At 53.8% G+C, this 14,036-nt stretch overlaps 1 protein-coding gene across 4 annotated transcripts in view; it reads left to right on the top strand.

Moving 5' to 3' along the window:
- The window catches only part of DLG4 (discs large MAGUK scaffold protein 4), an 81,457-nt gene that overhangs the window by 6,809 nt on the left and 60,612 nt on the right, over nucleotides 1-14,036 (top strand). The window contains exon 1 of one of the 4 annotated variants that reach the window (XM_075907633.2): nucleotides 8,752-8,823. The exons of 2 other annotated variants lie outside the window; for them this stretch is intronic. In XM_075907633.2, the coding sequence (XP_075763748.1) occupies nucleotides 8,782-8,823 (42 nt within the window). In that variant the 5' untranslated portion in view covers nucleotides 8,752-8,781. Of the gene's footprint in view, nucleotides 1-8,751; nucleotides 8,824-14,036 lie in introns of those variants that run through there. One more of the 4 variants, XM_075907636.2, reaches the window with a different exon arrangement.

The following is a 14,036-nucleotide window of genomic DNA, read 5'->3' on the forward strand; positions in this document are numbered from 1 at the left end:
GGACATCGAGCCGTTGATCACTACCCGGTGGGCCCAGCCTTCTATCCATCTTTCTATCCATCTTACCGTCCATTTATCCAATCTACATTCCCTTAACTTGCTGGCAAGAATATTGTGGGAGACCGTATCAAAAGCCTTGCTAAAGTCAAGGTATATCACATCCACTTACTTTCCCATGTCCACAGAGCCAGTTACCTCATCATAGAAGCTAATCAGATTGGTCAGGCATGGCTGGCTCTTTGTGACTCCATGCTGACTATTCCTGATCACTTTCCTCTCTTCCAAGTGCCTCAAAATGGATTCCTTAAGGATTTTTCCAGGAACCGAGGTAAGACTGACCTGCTTATCGTTCCCTGGATCGTTCTTCTTCCCTTTTTTGAACTACATTTGCCTTTTTCCAATCATCCGGGATCTCTCCCAATCTCCACGACTTTTAAAAGATAATGGTCAAAGGCTCCTCAATGACATTTGCCAATTCCCTCTGTACCCTCAGTGGCATAGAGGGGTCACTGGTATGTGGGGATCTGGAGGCATGTTCTGGAGAGGAGACAGTGGTGGATGGGGATTTGGAGGTACCTTTAGGAGAGGGGGTCACTGGAGGATGGGGTTCTAGAGGCTTTTTCTGGATGGAGAGGTGGCTGGGCCAGTTTTGAGCGAATGGTGTTGCAACCTAGTGCCAGGATTGCCACACCTGAAGGAAGAACCCATGGGAGATGGGGCCAATATTTAGTCCTAAAAGCACTTGCTGCTTGGGGATCCCTTGAGCACTGCTATGGGACCTGGCAGCCATAGCCAGCAGTGACCAGAGGTCTCGTGGGGATGATTCATTGAATTGAGGTGGCATTTGAGGAGGTTTTCTAGACTACAGAAAGTTGAGGGGATGTAGGGAGATGCTGGAGGGCATAGCTGGGCTGTGTGGCCAGGCAAGTCTCTGTAACTCATCGGGGGACCAACTGAGTCAGTTCCAGAGCATTGCCAGACCCACTTCTGCCCACAGTGGAGGTGTGGTTGGTTTTCTGAGGGAACCAGGGGTCTATTATATCCAGGAGATAGAAATCTTCACCTTGTCTCCGACCCCTAAACCTGACTGGAACCCCTAGCCCAGAGTCTAATGCAAACCCTGACCATCTCACTTACAATCTTGGGGAGCCCCATGATACATAGGACTCCTGGGTTGTGTTCCTGCCAAGTGACCTTGGGCAAAACCTACTACCCCTTCCTGCTCAGTTTCCCCATCTTCCCAAGGGGGAAAATCCACTGAGCCCCTTTGGGAAGTGCTTTGGGGCCCATTGGTTGAGAGGGCTGTAGAGGGTGTGTGTGTTTTTTTTGGGGGGGTAATGGACATCCTGCCTTGGACTGGGTCTGGACAAAGTTATCCCCAAACTTGGACATCCGCCACCTGAACCTAAATCTCACCCCAAAGCTTGACCTCTAACCCCACCTGACCCTAAAATCTCCTTCTGACCCCAAACTGGAGCTCTGATGTTTAACCCTGACCTTAAAATCTCCCTCCAGATCAGACCCCAAACTCCCACCCTTGCCCTCTGGCTCCACAGTGAGCCACTGCTGTGCCCCTAAAACAACTCCAATCACACCCACCCCTGCACTTGCCCTTACCCCTTAGGCTGCTTGGCCCTGTATCTGGCATCTCAGTGCATATGAACCAGACATGCGGGGTCTGGACAGTGCCCAGCACAAGAAGCTGTGATCTCGGTTGGGAAGTGTCTCTTCATTTCCACCATCCCTCCTTCCAGCTTCCCTCTCTCCATCACTCCCCTTTCACATTCCTTTCTTTCCCCTCCCCCCATCGCCCCCACTCCCCCATGCCTGAAACTCAGCCCCCCCTTTCCGTCATCCATCGCTGTGTCACAGCTGCCATGGCAACCAGGGATAACTGGTTACACGTCTCTTGATCAAGGAATTATTTAAGGAAATGCAGAACGTGGAGCTGCCTTCCCGTCATGCCTGACCTAGCACCCCCATCCACTGCTAGCATCCGGAGGGGGTTCTCTGGGGGTGCTGTCCCCTGGCAGGCCATGCTGGGCCCAAGGTAGCATTAGGGGGCATTGTGGGGAAGGGAGCGAGGTTGGGAGTTCAATAGGGGCCTCTCTCCCTTGGTAGGCAGGACTGGCCCCACAGTGGTGTTAGGGGGCACTGGGCTTTCACTCTCCCCCTGATTGTTGCCCCCGACACTTGTGGCTTAGTATCCCTGAAATAACCCTGCATCTGTCTGGTCTGGATACCTGAGGACTGGCTTGTCCCCTGCTGGGCGGCTGGGGAGGGACAGCTTCAGGAAACTCTATAGGGAAAGAGATGGGGCAGAGGGCCAGGAGAAATATAGAGGGGGGTGTATGGATGGACTGAAAGAGGGATTGAGAGGTACATGGAGTTCAGTGGCTGGACAGAGGGGCATCCATGGGTTGATGAATAGAAGGATACCATACAAGTGAATAGAGGATACATGTGGGTGGGCAGATGGATGGATCGAGTGGCACACACAGATGGATGGATGGATGGATGGAGAGAGGGAGGGAGAGAGGAAGGGAGAAAGGGGTGCAGATGGATGGATGGAGATGGATGGATGAACGGATGGGTGGGTGGATGGATGGATGGAGGAGTGCAGACGGACGGATGGTCAGAGGGGTGTGCACAAATGAACAAAGGAATGTGCACAGATTTATGGACGGATGGAAGAGCTATGTACAGATGGATGGAGGTGATGAGTAGAGATGGATGGACAGATGAAGGGGATGTGTCAAATGGACAGACAGCAAGATGGAGGGGGGGATGTATTGACAAATGGATTGGACATGTACAGACAGGTGGACGGATGGAGTGGGCACATATAGATGGATGAATGGAGGGAGCATGTACAGACAGACGGAGGAATGGAGGGGGTGCGTAGGGCTGGCTGGAGGGAGGGGCATGTATAGCTGGAGGGAGGGATGCATCTAGGGGACGGATGGACAGAGGGGGTGCATACAAATGGACAGATGGGGCACGTTCAGATGGACAGACAGAAGGGCACATATGGACAGAAGGGGTGTGTACAGATGAAGAGAGAGGTGGGTACAGACATATATGGAAGGGGTACATATGAATGAATGGATCGACAGACTGAAAGAGTTCATATGGATGGATGGACAGACAGATGTAAAGGACATGGACTGACAGGACATGGATGGATGGATGGAATGGGTGCTTACTAACGGATGGACAGCTGGAAGGGATATGTACTGATGGATGAAATGTGCACATACTAATGGATGGACAGATGGAAAGGGCACATACAGATGGATGGAAGGAGCTGTACAAATGGGTGGATGAACAGGAAGAGGCGCATACAGACTAATGGATGGGACACGGATGGACAGATGGAGGTGGTGCATACAGATGGGAGGGGGCATGTAAAGTCAGAGAGAGATGTGCATACACAGGGATGAACAAATGGAGGAGGCATGCACAGACAAATGGATGGATGGAAGCGGGTGTATGGATAGACGAATGGAAGGGGCACATACAGATGGATAGCTGGATGGAGCATGGAAAGACAGACAGAAGGGGCTCGTGGGGATGGGTGAGGCATGTGATACTGTGACGCTGCCTTGTTTCACTCTTGGCAGCCACCTTCAGTTTACAGCCAGTGCCTGCAACCCCTGCTCTCTAAGGGTATGTCTACACTACAGCACTAATTCGAACTAACTTAATTCGAATTAGTTAATTCGAACTAGTGCATCTAGACCTAAAAACTAATTCGAATGAGCGTTTTGCTAATTCGAACTAGTATGTCCACACTGAGTGGACCCTGAACCAAAGTTAAGCCTGGCCGGAACAGGTACCGGCAGGGCATCATGTTAGGACTTAGGGTATGTCTACACTACCCCCCTAGTTCGAACTAGGGGGGTAATGTAGTCATTCGGACTTGCAAATGAAGCCCGGGATTTGAATTTCCAGGGCTTCATTTGCATGATGCCGGCCGGCGCCATTTTTAAATGCCAGCTAGTTCGGACCCCGTGTCGCGCAGCTACACACGGCACGGACTAGCTAGTTCGGATTAGGCTTCCTATTCCGAACTAGCTGTACAGTCCACAAGGCGTAGCCGCGCGGCACGGGGTCCGAACTAGCCAGCATTTAAAAATGGCGCCGGCCGGCATCATGCAAATGAAGCCGGGGAAATTCAAATCCCGGGCTTCATTTGCAACTCCGAATGACTACATTACCCCCCTAGTTTGAACTAGAGGGGTAGTGTAGACATACCCTTAGAGTGTGGAGCTGCTGCCTCAGGCTAGCCGAGGGCTGTGCTTAAAGGGACCCGACCCCACCCCGGACAGACAGTTCTCAAGGTTCCCCGCTTGCTTGTCTACCTCGATGAGAGACAGCAAAGCAGTCCTGTCTTGGAGTGCCCTGAGTGCCCACACTCGGCACATCACAGCACTCGGCCATCAGCCCAGCTGCACTTGCTGCAGGCTGCCATCCGGGGGGGTCAATCGGGGGGCTGTCAGGCTCCAGGAAACCCTGCAGGAAAGCTTCCACCCCGAGGAGCCCACAGAGCCACCCCAGTCCTCCCCATCGGGGGCTCATACCCCATTCTTCCCTCGCCTCCTTCCACTTACCCCTTCCTAGCCCCCCTTCCTGATGTACAAAATAAAGGACACGTGTGTTCAAAAATAGAAACTCTCTTTATTTAACAAAACTGGAGGGGGGGGATTAACCTCTGGGGAGACTGGGAAAAGGAGGTGGGAGAAGGAAAGAGAAAGGGTGGAAGAGGGGAGGGGGAAACCTGGGAGGAGAGAGATGGAAGGGGGAAGCCAGGAGAAGAAGGAGGAGGGGAAGTATCAAACTATGGTACGCCATATCTTCATTACTGTGTACAGATGTGATCTCCTTACCCAAGAAAAGATATTTTGACCTTGGAAATGGTTCAGAAAAGGGCAACTACAATGATTAGGGGTTTGGAACAGGTCCCATATGAAGAGAGGCTAAAGAGACTGTGACTTTTCAGCTTAGAAAAGAGGAGACTGAGGGGAGATATGATAGAGGTCTATAAAAGCATGAGTAGTGTGGAGAGGGTGCATAAAGAAAAGTTCTTAATTAGTTCCCATAATATAAGGACTAGAAGACACCAAATGAAATGAATGGGTAGCAGGCTTCAAACTAATAACAGAAAGTTCTTCACAAAGCAAATAGTTAACCTGTGGAACTCCTTGCCACAGGAGGCTGTGAAGGCTAGAACTATAACATAGTTTAAAGAGAAGTCAGATAAAGTCATGGAGGTTGGGTCCATGGAGTGCTATTAGCCAGGGGGTAGGAACGGTGTCCCTGGCCTCTGTTTGTGGAAGGCTGGAGATGGATGGCACGAGACAAATGGCTTGGTCATTGTCTTCGGTCCATCCCCTCCGGGTTATCTGGTGTTGTCTGCATCGGCAGACAGGCTACTGGGCTAGATGGACCTTTGGTCTGACCCAATATGGCCGTTCTTATGTTCTAAGCTCAGGGCTCAGGGTCGGGGGTCTCAGTGGACCACCTTGATTTTCATGCAAACCTGCTCCTGGGTTCACATGTGGCCTTTGGTGGCCAGGCTGGCAGCTATCCTGCCCTAGACGGCCACTTTCCTGTGCCTAGTGCGGAGGTCGTGGACGTTGCAGGCCTCCCTCCAAACCTGGATGAGGTCCACGATCTCCACACTAGAAGAGGCGGGCGCTCGCCTCTTGCAGCCCCGGGCAGGCTCCTGGGAGCCGCCAGCCTGGTCCCAGGAAGAGGCGAAGGGCTGGGTGGCAGCGGGTGGCTGGCTTATGCCGTGCTAGGTACAGGGTCTGCTGGCTGGGTGCTGGCAGGCTTGCACCTGGCACAAGCACTGTAGCCAGACTGTGCCCCTTTAAGGGCTTCGGGGCCAGGAGGGGGGCAGAAGAGTTTCCCTGGTTTGGCCCAGAGTGGCCACCAGGGCAAGCTGGGAAGGGCTAGCCTCCCACTTGTTCGAATTAAGTGGCTACATAGCCCTTAATTCGAGTTACTTAATTCGAACTAGGCGTTAGTCCTCGTAGAATGAGGTTTACCTAGTTCGAATTAAGCGCTCCGCTAGTTCGAACTAGCAGTTTTCATGTGTAGCGCCTATGAAAGTTAATTCAAACTAACAGCTGTTAGTTCAAATTCACTTTGTAGTGTAGACATACCCTAACACACTTACCTCCCTTCTTCCCTTCACCACCACTCCCTCCCTGTCCTCAGCCAGCAGCCCAGGGGATGAACACGAGGGCATGATTCCCTGCTCCAGTGCAGCACCTTATGCTGTGTGAAAGGGACCCCCATGGGGCTGCCTGGAGGAGCCCCTACAGGTAGAACGGGAAAGTTCAGAGGGCAGAGATGTAACTGGGCTCTTCACCTGTGGTTTGGGCTGGATCCAGGTATCAGTTCTGGTGCCGGTGCCACGTCAGATCCCGCTTCTGACCCAGTCAGGTTGGACTAAGGGTGTGGTATTGGTTCTGGTGCCAGTGCCAGGGCAGATCCCAGTTCTGGGCCCAGTTGAGTCACTCAGGTTCTGGGGTCAGTTCTAGGGTTAGTGCTGGGTGGTGCTGGGTCAGATCCCGGTTCTGGATCTAGTCGGGACAGACTCAGGGTGCGGTGTTGGCTCTAGTACTAGTGCTGGGTAAGATCCTGGTTCTGGGCCTGGTTGGGTCGGGTTCAGAGTCTGGTGTCAGTTCTGTTACCGGGTCAGATCCCAGTTCTGGGTCTGGTTCTGGCATCAGTTCTGGGTTAGGCTGGCTCTGGGTCTGAGGCCAGTTCTGGGTGTCAGGCCAGCTCTGATGTCGCTGATCCCTATGCCTGGTTTAGGCCCAGTCTGGTTCCAATATGGGGCCTGTTTCTGGTTCTGTGGCCCTGTGCTGTCAGGGTGGGGGTGGGGCAGTGAAGTTTAAAGATATAAATGGAAAGTTCTGCCTGCATCTAATGGGTTGGGGGGGGTGTTGTGCATGTGACACTGTTGGTATGTGTCAGATGAGTGTGCGCGAACACACGTGTGTCAGTGGGTGTGTGAGAGGTGACGCTGAGTGTGTGAGACAACACAGCTGTCTCTGTCCTGGTGTGGGAGAGAGAGTGTGTGTGTGGGGGGGGGCATCAGTGTGAGGTGGGTGTGAGCCCATTTGTGTGTGTGGCTGTGTGTGTCTTTCTCACCCTTGCGTCACACTCACCCCTATGACAAGAGGTCACATGGGAGCGAGCGTATGACACATTGGAAATGAGTGACTATCATCCACTCTAAAGAAGGGGATGAGACCACCAGGGACAGCTGGCACTGGGGAACCCCCCAGCTCTGCCAGTGTCCCTTTCTCCTGACCCACAGCACCTGGTAGACTGGTCCTGGTCTCTGCCCACACCTCCTAGCCCCCAGCTGAGGGGCTAGAATTGTTGAGGTCCCATTTTGTAAGGCTGGCTGTAGCACAGAGGCCTGGGACATGCGTGGTTCCTATCCTCCCTACTGCATGGAGAAGGGCTAGGCTGGCCCCTGTGTCTGGCATGACAGGCCCCGATCTCAGTCAGAGGGGGCAGGTCTGGGCACCACTATGCAATAGCTACATATTGTGCTAATAGGAAGGTTTGTCCTCTTCTGACACACAGGTCCCCCCACTGCTTGTCCCCTGACTTCCCCCCCCATTTATTTGGGGGCAGTGACTGGGCATGGCGGGGGCGGGGGCGGGGGCTGGCTTGTAAGAGGCAGGATGGCAAATGGCTGCAGAGCTGCATGTGCCCAGCAGGGGTCAGTGTTTGTAGTTGCCAAGTCATGTGCCACACATAAATATAGTGAGATGCAGCCGCCTCTGGGGTGGCGCAGCTGGTTACATAGGAACCCCTCTCATCTAGCACTGAGATGCAGCCACCTCTTGGGTGGGGCGGCTGGTTACACAGGGACCCCTCGCCCCTGACTGAGATGCAGCCACCTCTGGGGCAGGGCTGCTGGCTCCATTCTCTCAGCCCCTTTTCGTTCCCCAAGCTGCCCCTCCCCCTCCCAGTATGTCCCTCTCCCTGCCCCCCCACTCCCGCCCCCTATCGCCAGCGCTCGGGAACCCGTCGTCATGACAACTCCCGGGCCCCCATGGCTCGGTTGCTAAGCGACCAGCAGATGGTGAAGCAGGGATGGAGGAGGTGGGATGGGGGGGCAGGGGAGATGGATCCCGGCTCACAGGAAATCCCTCCCCCAATGCCTGCCCCCAATCTTCCTCCTCAGTGCCCCCCCACCTCTCCTCCCGCCCAGATCCCCTACCCCCAGACTCCCTCCCCTGAGCTCCCCACTTTTTCTACTCCCTGGACTCACTTTCTGAGGCTGAGCCCCCAATCTCGTACCCCCGAAGTCCCTCCCTTGAGCCCCACAAACTTCTGCCCCAATCTCCTCACTGCAAGCTCTGTCCCCTGAGTCCCCATCCTCAGAGCTCCCGCACGATAACAGTGACCCCCACAGATGTCCCTCCCCAGACCCTCCTTGCCCCCACCCCATAGACACCCCACAAAGCCCCCCCTTTCATGAGATACCCTCATGTCTCCTGCCCCCTCTCTGCAGCGCCCCCTGCTGGGCGAGGCCAGGAAAAGGAGGATTATTGGGGGGGGGCGTGGTGTGAAACACACGTACACTCGTGTGTGCCGCATCCACATCCTTCCCCCTCCTCCACCCTTTCACGCTCCTCCGCCTGTCGTGACTAGCCGCCCCCTTTTCATTTCCTCTCCCGCCCCCCCCGTGCGGTTTCCCCCATCCCACGCCACCCCCCGCGCTGCCCCCGCCCCCCAGCCGCTCTCATGAAGGGCAGGACCAAGCTGTCATCGATGTGTCTCTGCGTGGTAGGTGCCACCTCTCCCCATATCTCAGCTTCCCCCCCACGCATCTCAGCCCCCCTCCCCGCATCTTAGCCCCCCCATCGCAGCCCCCTCCCCAAGCTCCATCGCCCTGCATCTGCCATGGCTACAGGTTCGGGGTGCAGAATGTGGGGCTGCGCCAGGAGACACCGCCCCCCCCCCCCGCTGCTGGGCTTGATTTGTGGAGGGGGGGCTGCGGGAGGAGGCGGGATAGGGCGGGGGGGGGGTCCCGGGTTTGCGGCGCGGCGGGGCGGGGCCGGAGGAGGAGGAGGAAGGGGCGAGGAAAACCCGGCAACGCGACGTGCTTTTGGCGTCCTAGCCCCCTCCCCTCGCGACACCCGGCTGCATCCGCTCCCCCTGTATTCCCTGCCCCCCGGCTCTCTCCGCTGCTGCATCCCTGCCTCCCAGAGCCCTCCGCTGTATCCCTGAATCTCCTGCACCCCCCTGCTGCAACCCTGCCCCATTGGAGCTCCCTGCTGTATCCCTTTCCCCCTCCCCCTCTCGACCTGCTGCATCCCTGCCCCATGGATCCTCCCACTGCATCCCTGCCTCACGCATTCCCACACTGTATCACTGCCTTCTGGGTCCCCCTATTGCACCTCTACCCCTGGGTCCTCCCGTACTTTGATTCCCCTATCCCCACTGCATCCCTGCCCCCCAGTTTCCCAGCTGCATCTGTCTCCCTGCTATATCCCTGCCTCCCTGCTGTATCCCTCCCTGATGCTGCCCTCTGGGTATGCCCACTACATCCCTGCCCCTGGTCCCTCTGCTGTATCCCTGCCCCTGGTCTCCCCACTGTATCTCTACCCCTCAGGTACCCCACTGTACCCAGCCCTCCCAGGTTGCCCTACTGCATCCCTGCCCCATGTTCCCGCACTGCATCCCTCACCCCTCGATCCTCTCAGCTGTGTCCCTAGTCCCTTAGACACTCCATTGTCTCCCATTGTATCCCAGCCTTCCAGGGACCACCTCCCGCCACCACTAAGCCCTAGTCCCTTGACCTCCTGCCTTAAGCTGCAGCCCTCCCCCATTCCCATTATAGCTCAGCCCCATGCCCCGAGGGGCAGTCCATATGCTAGATGGATCTGTATTGGAGGGCTTGCCGTCATGGCATTTCATTGGTCAATATTGGGGGGCAGGTTTCTCAGGAGAAGAGAGTGGGACTGGCACCCTAAACACCCCTCATTACCCTGCCCCTTTGGCTCGCAGAATCCTTTGAAGCGCCCCCTACTGGAGTGGGGCAAGCAGACGTCCAGATATTATACTATAGGGAGTGTCCCGCTGTCAGGGATTTTGTCTAATATAGGCACCTATGCCCAGCCCCCGGGTCCTGATTTTTCACACTTGTGTCTGTTCACTGTCTCCCAGACCCACTCGGGTTCTGTGTCATGCACCCCGACCCTAAGGGATCCATCAGGCCCTGTCTTGGAATCAAACTGGGCCAGCATGGCCCACTGGCTAATGCTGCTTTCTGACAGAGAACTCTGTGATCAGGTGGCTCGTGCCAATTCCTCGTCTGACCGCAGCGCTTAATGAGTGCCGGATGGCACTGAGTAATTTAGATAAACCAAGGCCTTCGGTTTGCGTTATGGGCAATATTTTGGGTTGCACACCGTTGAATAGGTTCTGCAATAAAAGTGGTTGATTTTCTTTATTAGGAGTAATATTTATTTATCCATTTTGGGCTCACTACTAATAATTATTGCATTCTATCATTGGCACAATTTAGCTTTGCATTTTGCAATTATCAGCAATTTCTCTTTGCCTTCTGCTTTTCGGGATCAATAATGTGCATTCTTCCACTCTCCTGTTCCTTATTGTGCATAACAATGTACAGATTCTGCTGTGTTATCAATAACCGTTTTACTGAATGCGGCAAGCTATTATGAATAAATATGATTACTTCCTATGTACTATGATTAATAATCCCTGTGGTCTTCTGTTTATAATAATTGGTTGCATTCAGTTATTTCTGATTGATAACATTTTATTGACTTCCATTAGTTATCTTCTTCTTCTTACTATATATTTTAGAAATGTGCATCTGTCTGTCTGTCCATCTGTGAGTCCGTTTGTTCAAGAACTCCTCCTAAACGGAAAGAGCTAGGATCACCAAATTTGGTAGGCAGCTTCCTCTTCTCATAACTTAAAGCAAGGTCAGGGTTTGGTTGTGCCAGGAAAATGGAATGTGTGTGTGTCACCAAGTCCTGTGGAGTCACCAGGTCCTACATACCCATCCGCAGTCAGCTGTGACTCTCAGACAGCAGGTAGAAACAGAAGGTTTATTAGTCAACAGGGACACAGCATAGAACAGACTTGTCAGCACAGTAATCAGAAGCAGCCTGCACCATCCATCTTGGGGAGAGGGGGCTCAGGGCTAAGGGTCCTGGTTCCCATTTTCACACCCTAAGCCACCAAGACTATCTCACCCACTCAGAAGCCCACCCTGCCCCTCCAACTAGCCTTGCATCTGGGCCGGCCTGTGTCCAGCTTTTCAGGCAACAGGTTTCACCTAGTTACATCCCCTTCCCAGACTCAGGTTACAGAAAATATCAGCCATTGTGTATGTGTGGGAAACTATCACACTGAAATTCCCATCTAGGGAATCTGAGGCACACTCAGGGAGTTATTGCAGGACAGTAGAAATCACATGCAGCATAACAAAGCGAACAGAGTGAATACAATCCCCACTTTGTCACAGTATGCAATTCGATTGTTTCTCATAAAATGGAAAGGGAGGGGTCTGGCAGGAGGGACAGTTACTCTGCAGAATGATCACAGGAGGGTAGCAAGGGGCCAGAGACAGCTATAACCCCATTGAGCTAGCAGGGGGCAGAGGTAGAGAAAGAGACAGCTACCTACTATATATCTCAGAGAGTTTGTGCATCTGTGTGTGTGTGTGTGTGTGTGTGTGTGTCTGTCCCCCAGTTGGGGAACATGCACCACTTCCCCAGCTGTGCCCTCTGCAGCTGTCATGGCCATGAAGAGGCTCTTCTCTCCTGGCCTCAAGCTGTTGTGATGAGAGATGGCTGGGGTTGTCCTCTCTCCTCTGGGCAGCCTGCATACTGAAGCCCTCGTCCCCAGACCCATCCCAAAACTATAATTGAAATGAAGAAAAACAAAACTTATTTGAATTAAGGATGAGAGCAACACCTGGTAAATCTTCTAATCTAGCTGTATATTTTAAAAATGTGCATCTGTCTGTCTGTGAGTCAATTTGTTCAAGAACTCCCTCTAAACAGTAAGAACTAGGACCATCAAATTTGGTCTGAGGTTTCCTCTTCTCCTAACTTAAAGAGTTTGTCTGTTTGTGTGTGCGCCTGTTTGTCAATGTGTCCCTTTGTCTCTCAGCTGGGGACCATGCACTCCTCCCCCAACTGGGCTCACTGCAGCTGTAGTGGCCATAGAGAGGTGCTTCTTATCTGGCCCCAAGCTGCTGCAGTGAGAGAGGGCTGGGAGATGCCTTCTCTCCCTGAAGCAACCTGCATCCTGAACCCCCTAATCCCCAGCCCCACCCCAGAGTAACGCTTGAAATGAAGAAAAAAAATGAATTTGAGTTAAGGACCTGAGCAATGCCAGGTAAATCTTCTAGGGTATGTCTACACTACAGCGCTAATTCGAACTAATTTAGTTAATTCGAACTAAGCTAATTCGAATTAGCGCAGCTAGGCTTAAAAACTAGTTCGAATTAGCGATTTGCTAATTCAAACTAGCATGTCCACACAGAGTGGACCCTGAACAGAGGTTAAGGATGGCTGGAAGCAGTGCCGGCAGGACATCAGATGAGGACTTAGAGCGTGGAGCTGCTGTCTCAGGCTAGCCGAGGGCTGTGCTTAAAGGGACCAGACCCCCACCCCGGACAGACAGTTCTCAGGGTTCCCCGCTCGCAAAGCAGTCCTGGCTTGGAGTGCCCTGAGTGCCCACACGCGGAACATCACAGCACTCGGCCATCAGCTGCCATCCGGGGGGAGGGGGCAATCGGGGGGCTGCAGGAGAACTTCCACCCCGAGGAGCCCGCAGAGCCACCCCAGTCCTCTCCATCGGGGGCTCGTACCCCATTCCTCCCTCACCTCCTTCCACTTACCCTTCCCTAGCCCCCCTTCCTGATGTACAAAATAAAGAAAATGTGTGTTCAAAAATAGAATCTCTCTTTATTGAACAAAACTGGGGGAGACTGGGAAAAAGAGGTGGGAGAGGGGAAGAGAGAGGCTGGGAGAGGGGAGGGCAACTAAAATGATCAGGGGTTTGGAACAGGTCCCATATGGAGAGAGGCTAAGAGACTGGGAGTTTTCAGCTTAGAGAAGAGGAGACGGAGGGGGGATATGATAGAGGTCTATAAAAGCAAGAGTGGTGTGGAGGGGGTGCATAAAGAAAAGTTCTCCATTAGTTCCCATAATAGAATGACTAGAGGACACCAAAGGAAAGGAATGGGTAGCAGGCTTCAAACTAGTAACAGAAAGTTCTTCTTCACAAAGCAAAGAGTCAACCTGTGGAACTCCTTGCTGCAGGAAGCTGTGAAGGCTAGAACTAGAACAGAGTTTAAAGAGAAGTTAGATCAAGTCATGGAGGTTGGGTCCATGGAGTGGTATTAGCCAGGGGGTAGAAATGGTGTCCCTGGCCTCTGTTTGTGGAAGGCTGGAGATGGATGGTACAAGACAAATGGCTTGGTCACTGTCTTTGGTCCATCCCCTCCAGGGTACCTAGGGTTGGCTGCTGCTGGGAGACAGGCTACTGGACTAGATGGACCTTTGGTCTGACCCAGTACGGCCATTCTAAGCTCAGGGCTCAGGGTCTGGGGGTCTCAGTGGACCACCTTGATTTTCATGCAAACCTGCTCCTGGGTGGCCAGGCTGGCAGCTCTCCTGCTCTAGACGGCCACTTTCCTGTGCCTAGTGCGGAGTTCGTGGATGAGGTCCACGATGTCTGCACTAGACCAGGTGGGTGCCCACCTCTTGCGGTCCTGGCCAGGCTCCCGAGAGCCACCAACCTGGTCCCGGGAAGAGGCGGAGGGCTGGGGGGCATCGGGTGGCTGGCTCATGGCGTGCCAGGTGCAGGGTCTGCTGGCTGGGTGCTGGCAGGCTTGCACCTGGCACGGGCACCGTAGCCAACCCGTGCCCCTTTAAGGGCTCCGGGGCCGGGAGAGGGGCAGTAGAGTTTCCCTGGTGGTGCCCAGAGTGGCCACCAGGGAAAGCTGGGGA

This window comes from Pelodiscus sinensis, chromosome 22, assembly GCF_052426305.1.
Source record: "Pelodiscus sinensis isolate ZL-2025 chromosome 22, ASM5242630v1, whole genome shotgun sequence".
Classification (NCBI taxonomy): domain Eukaryota; kingdom Metazoa; phylum Chordata; order Testudines; family Trionychidae; genus Pelodiscus; species Pelodiscus sinensis.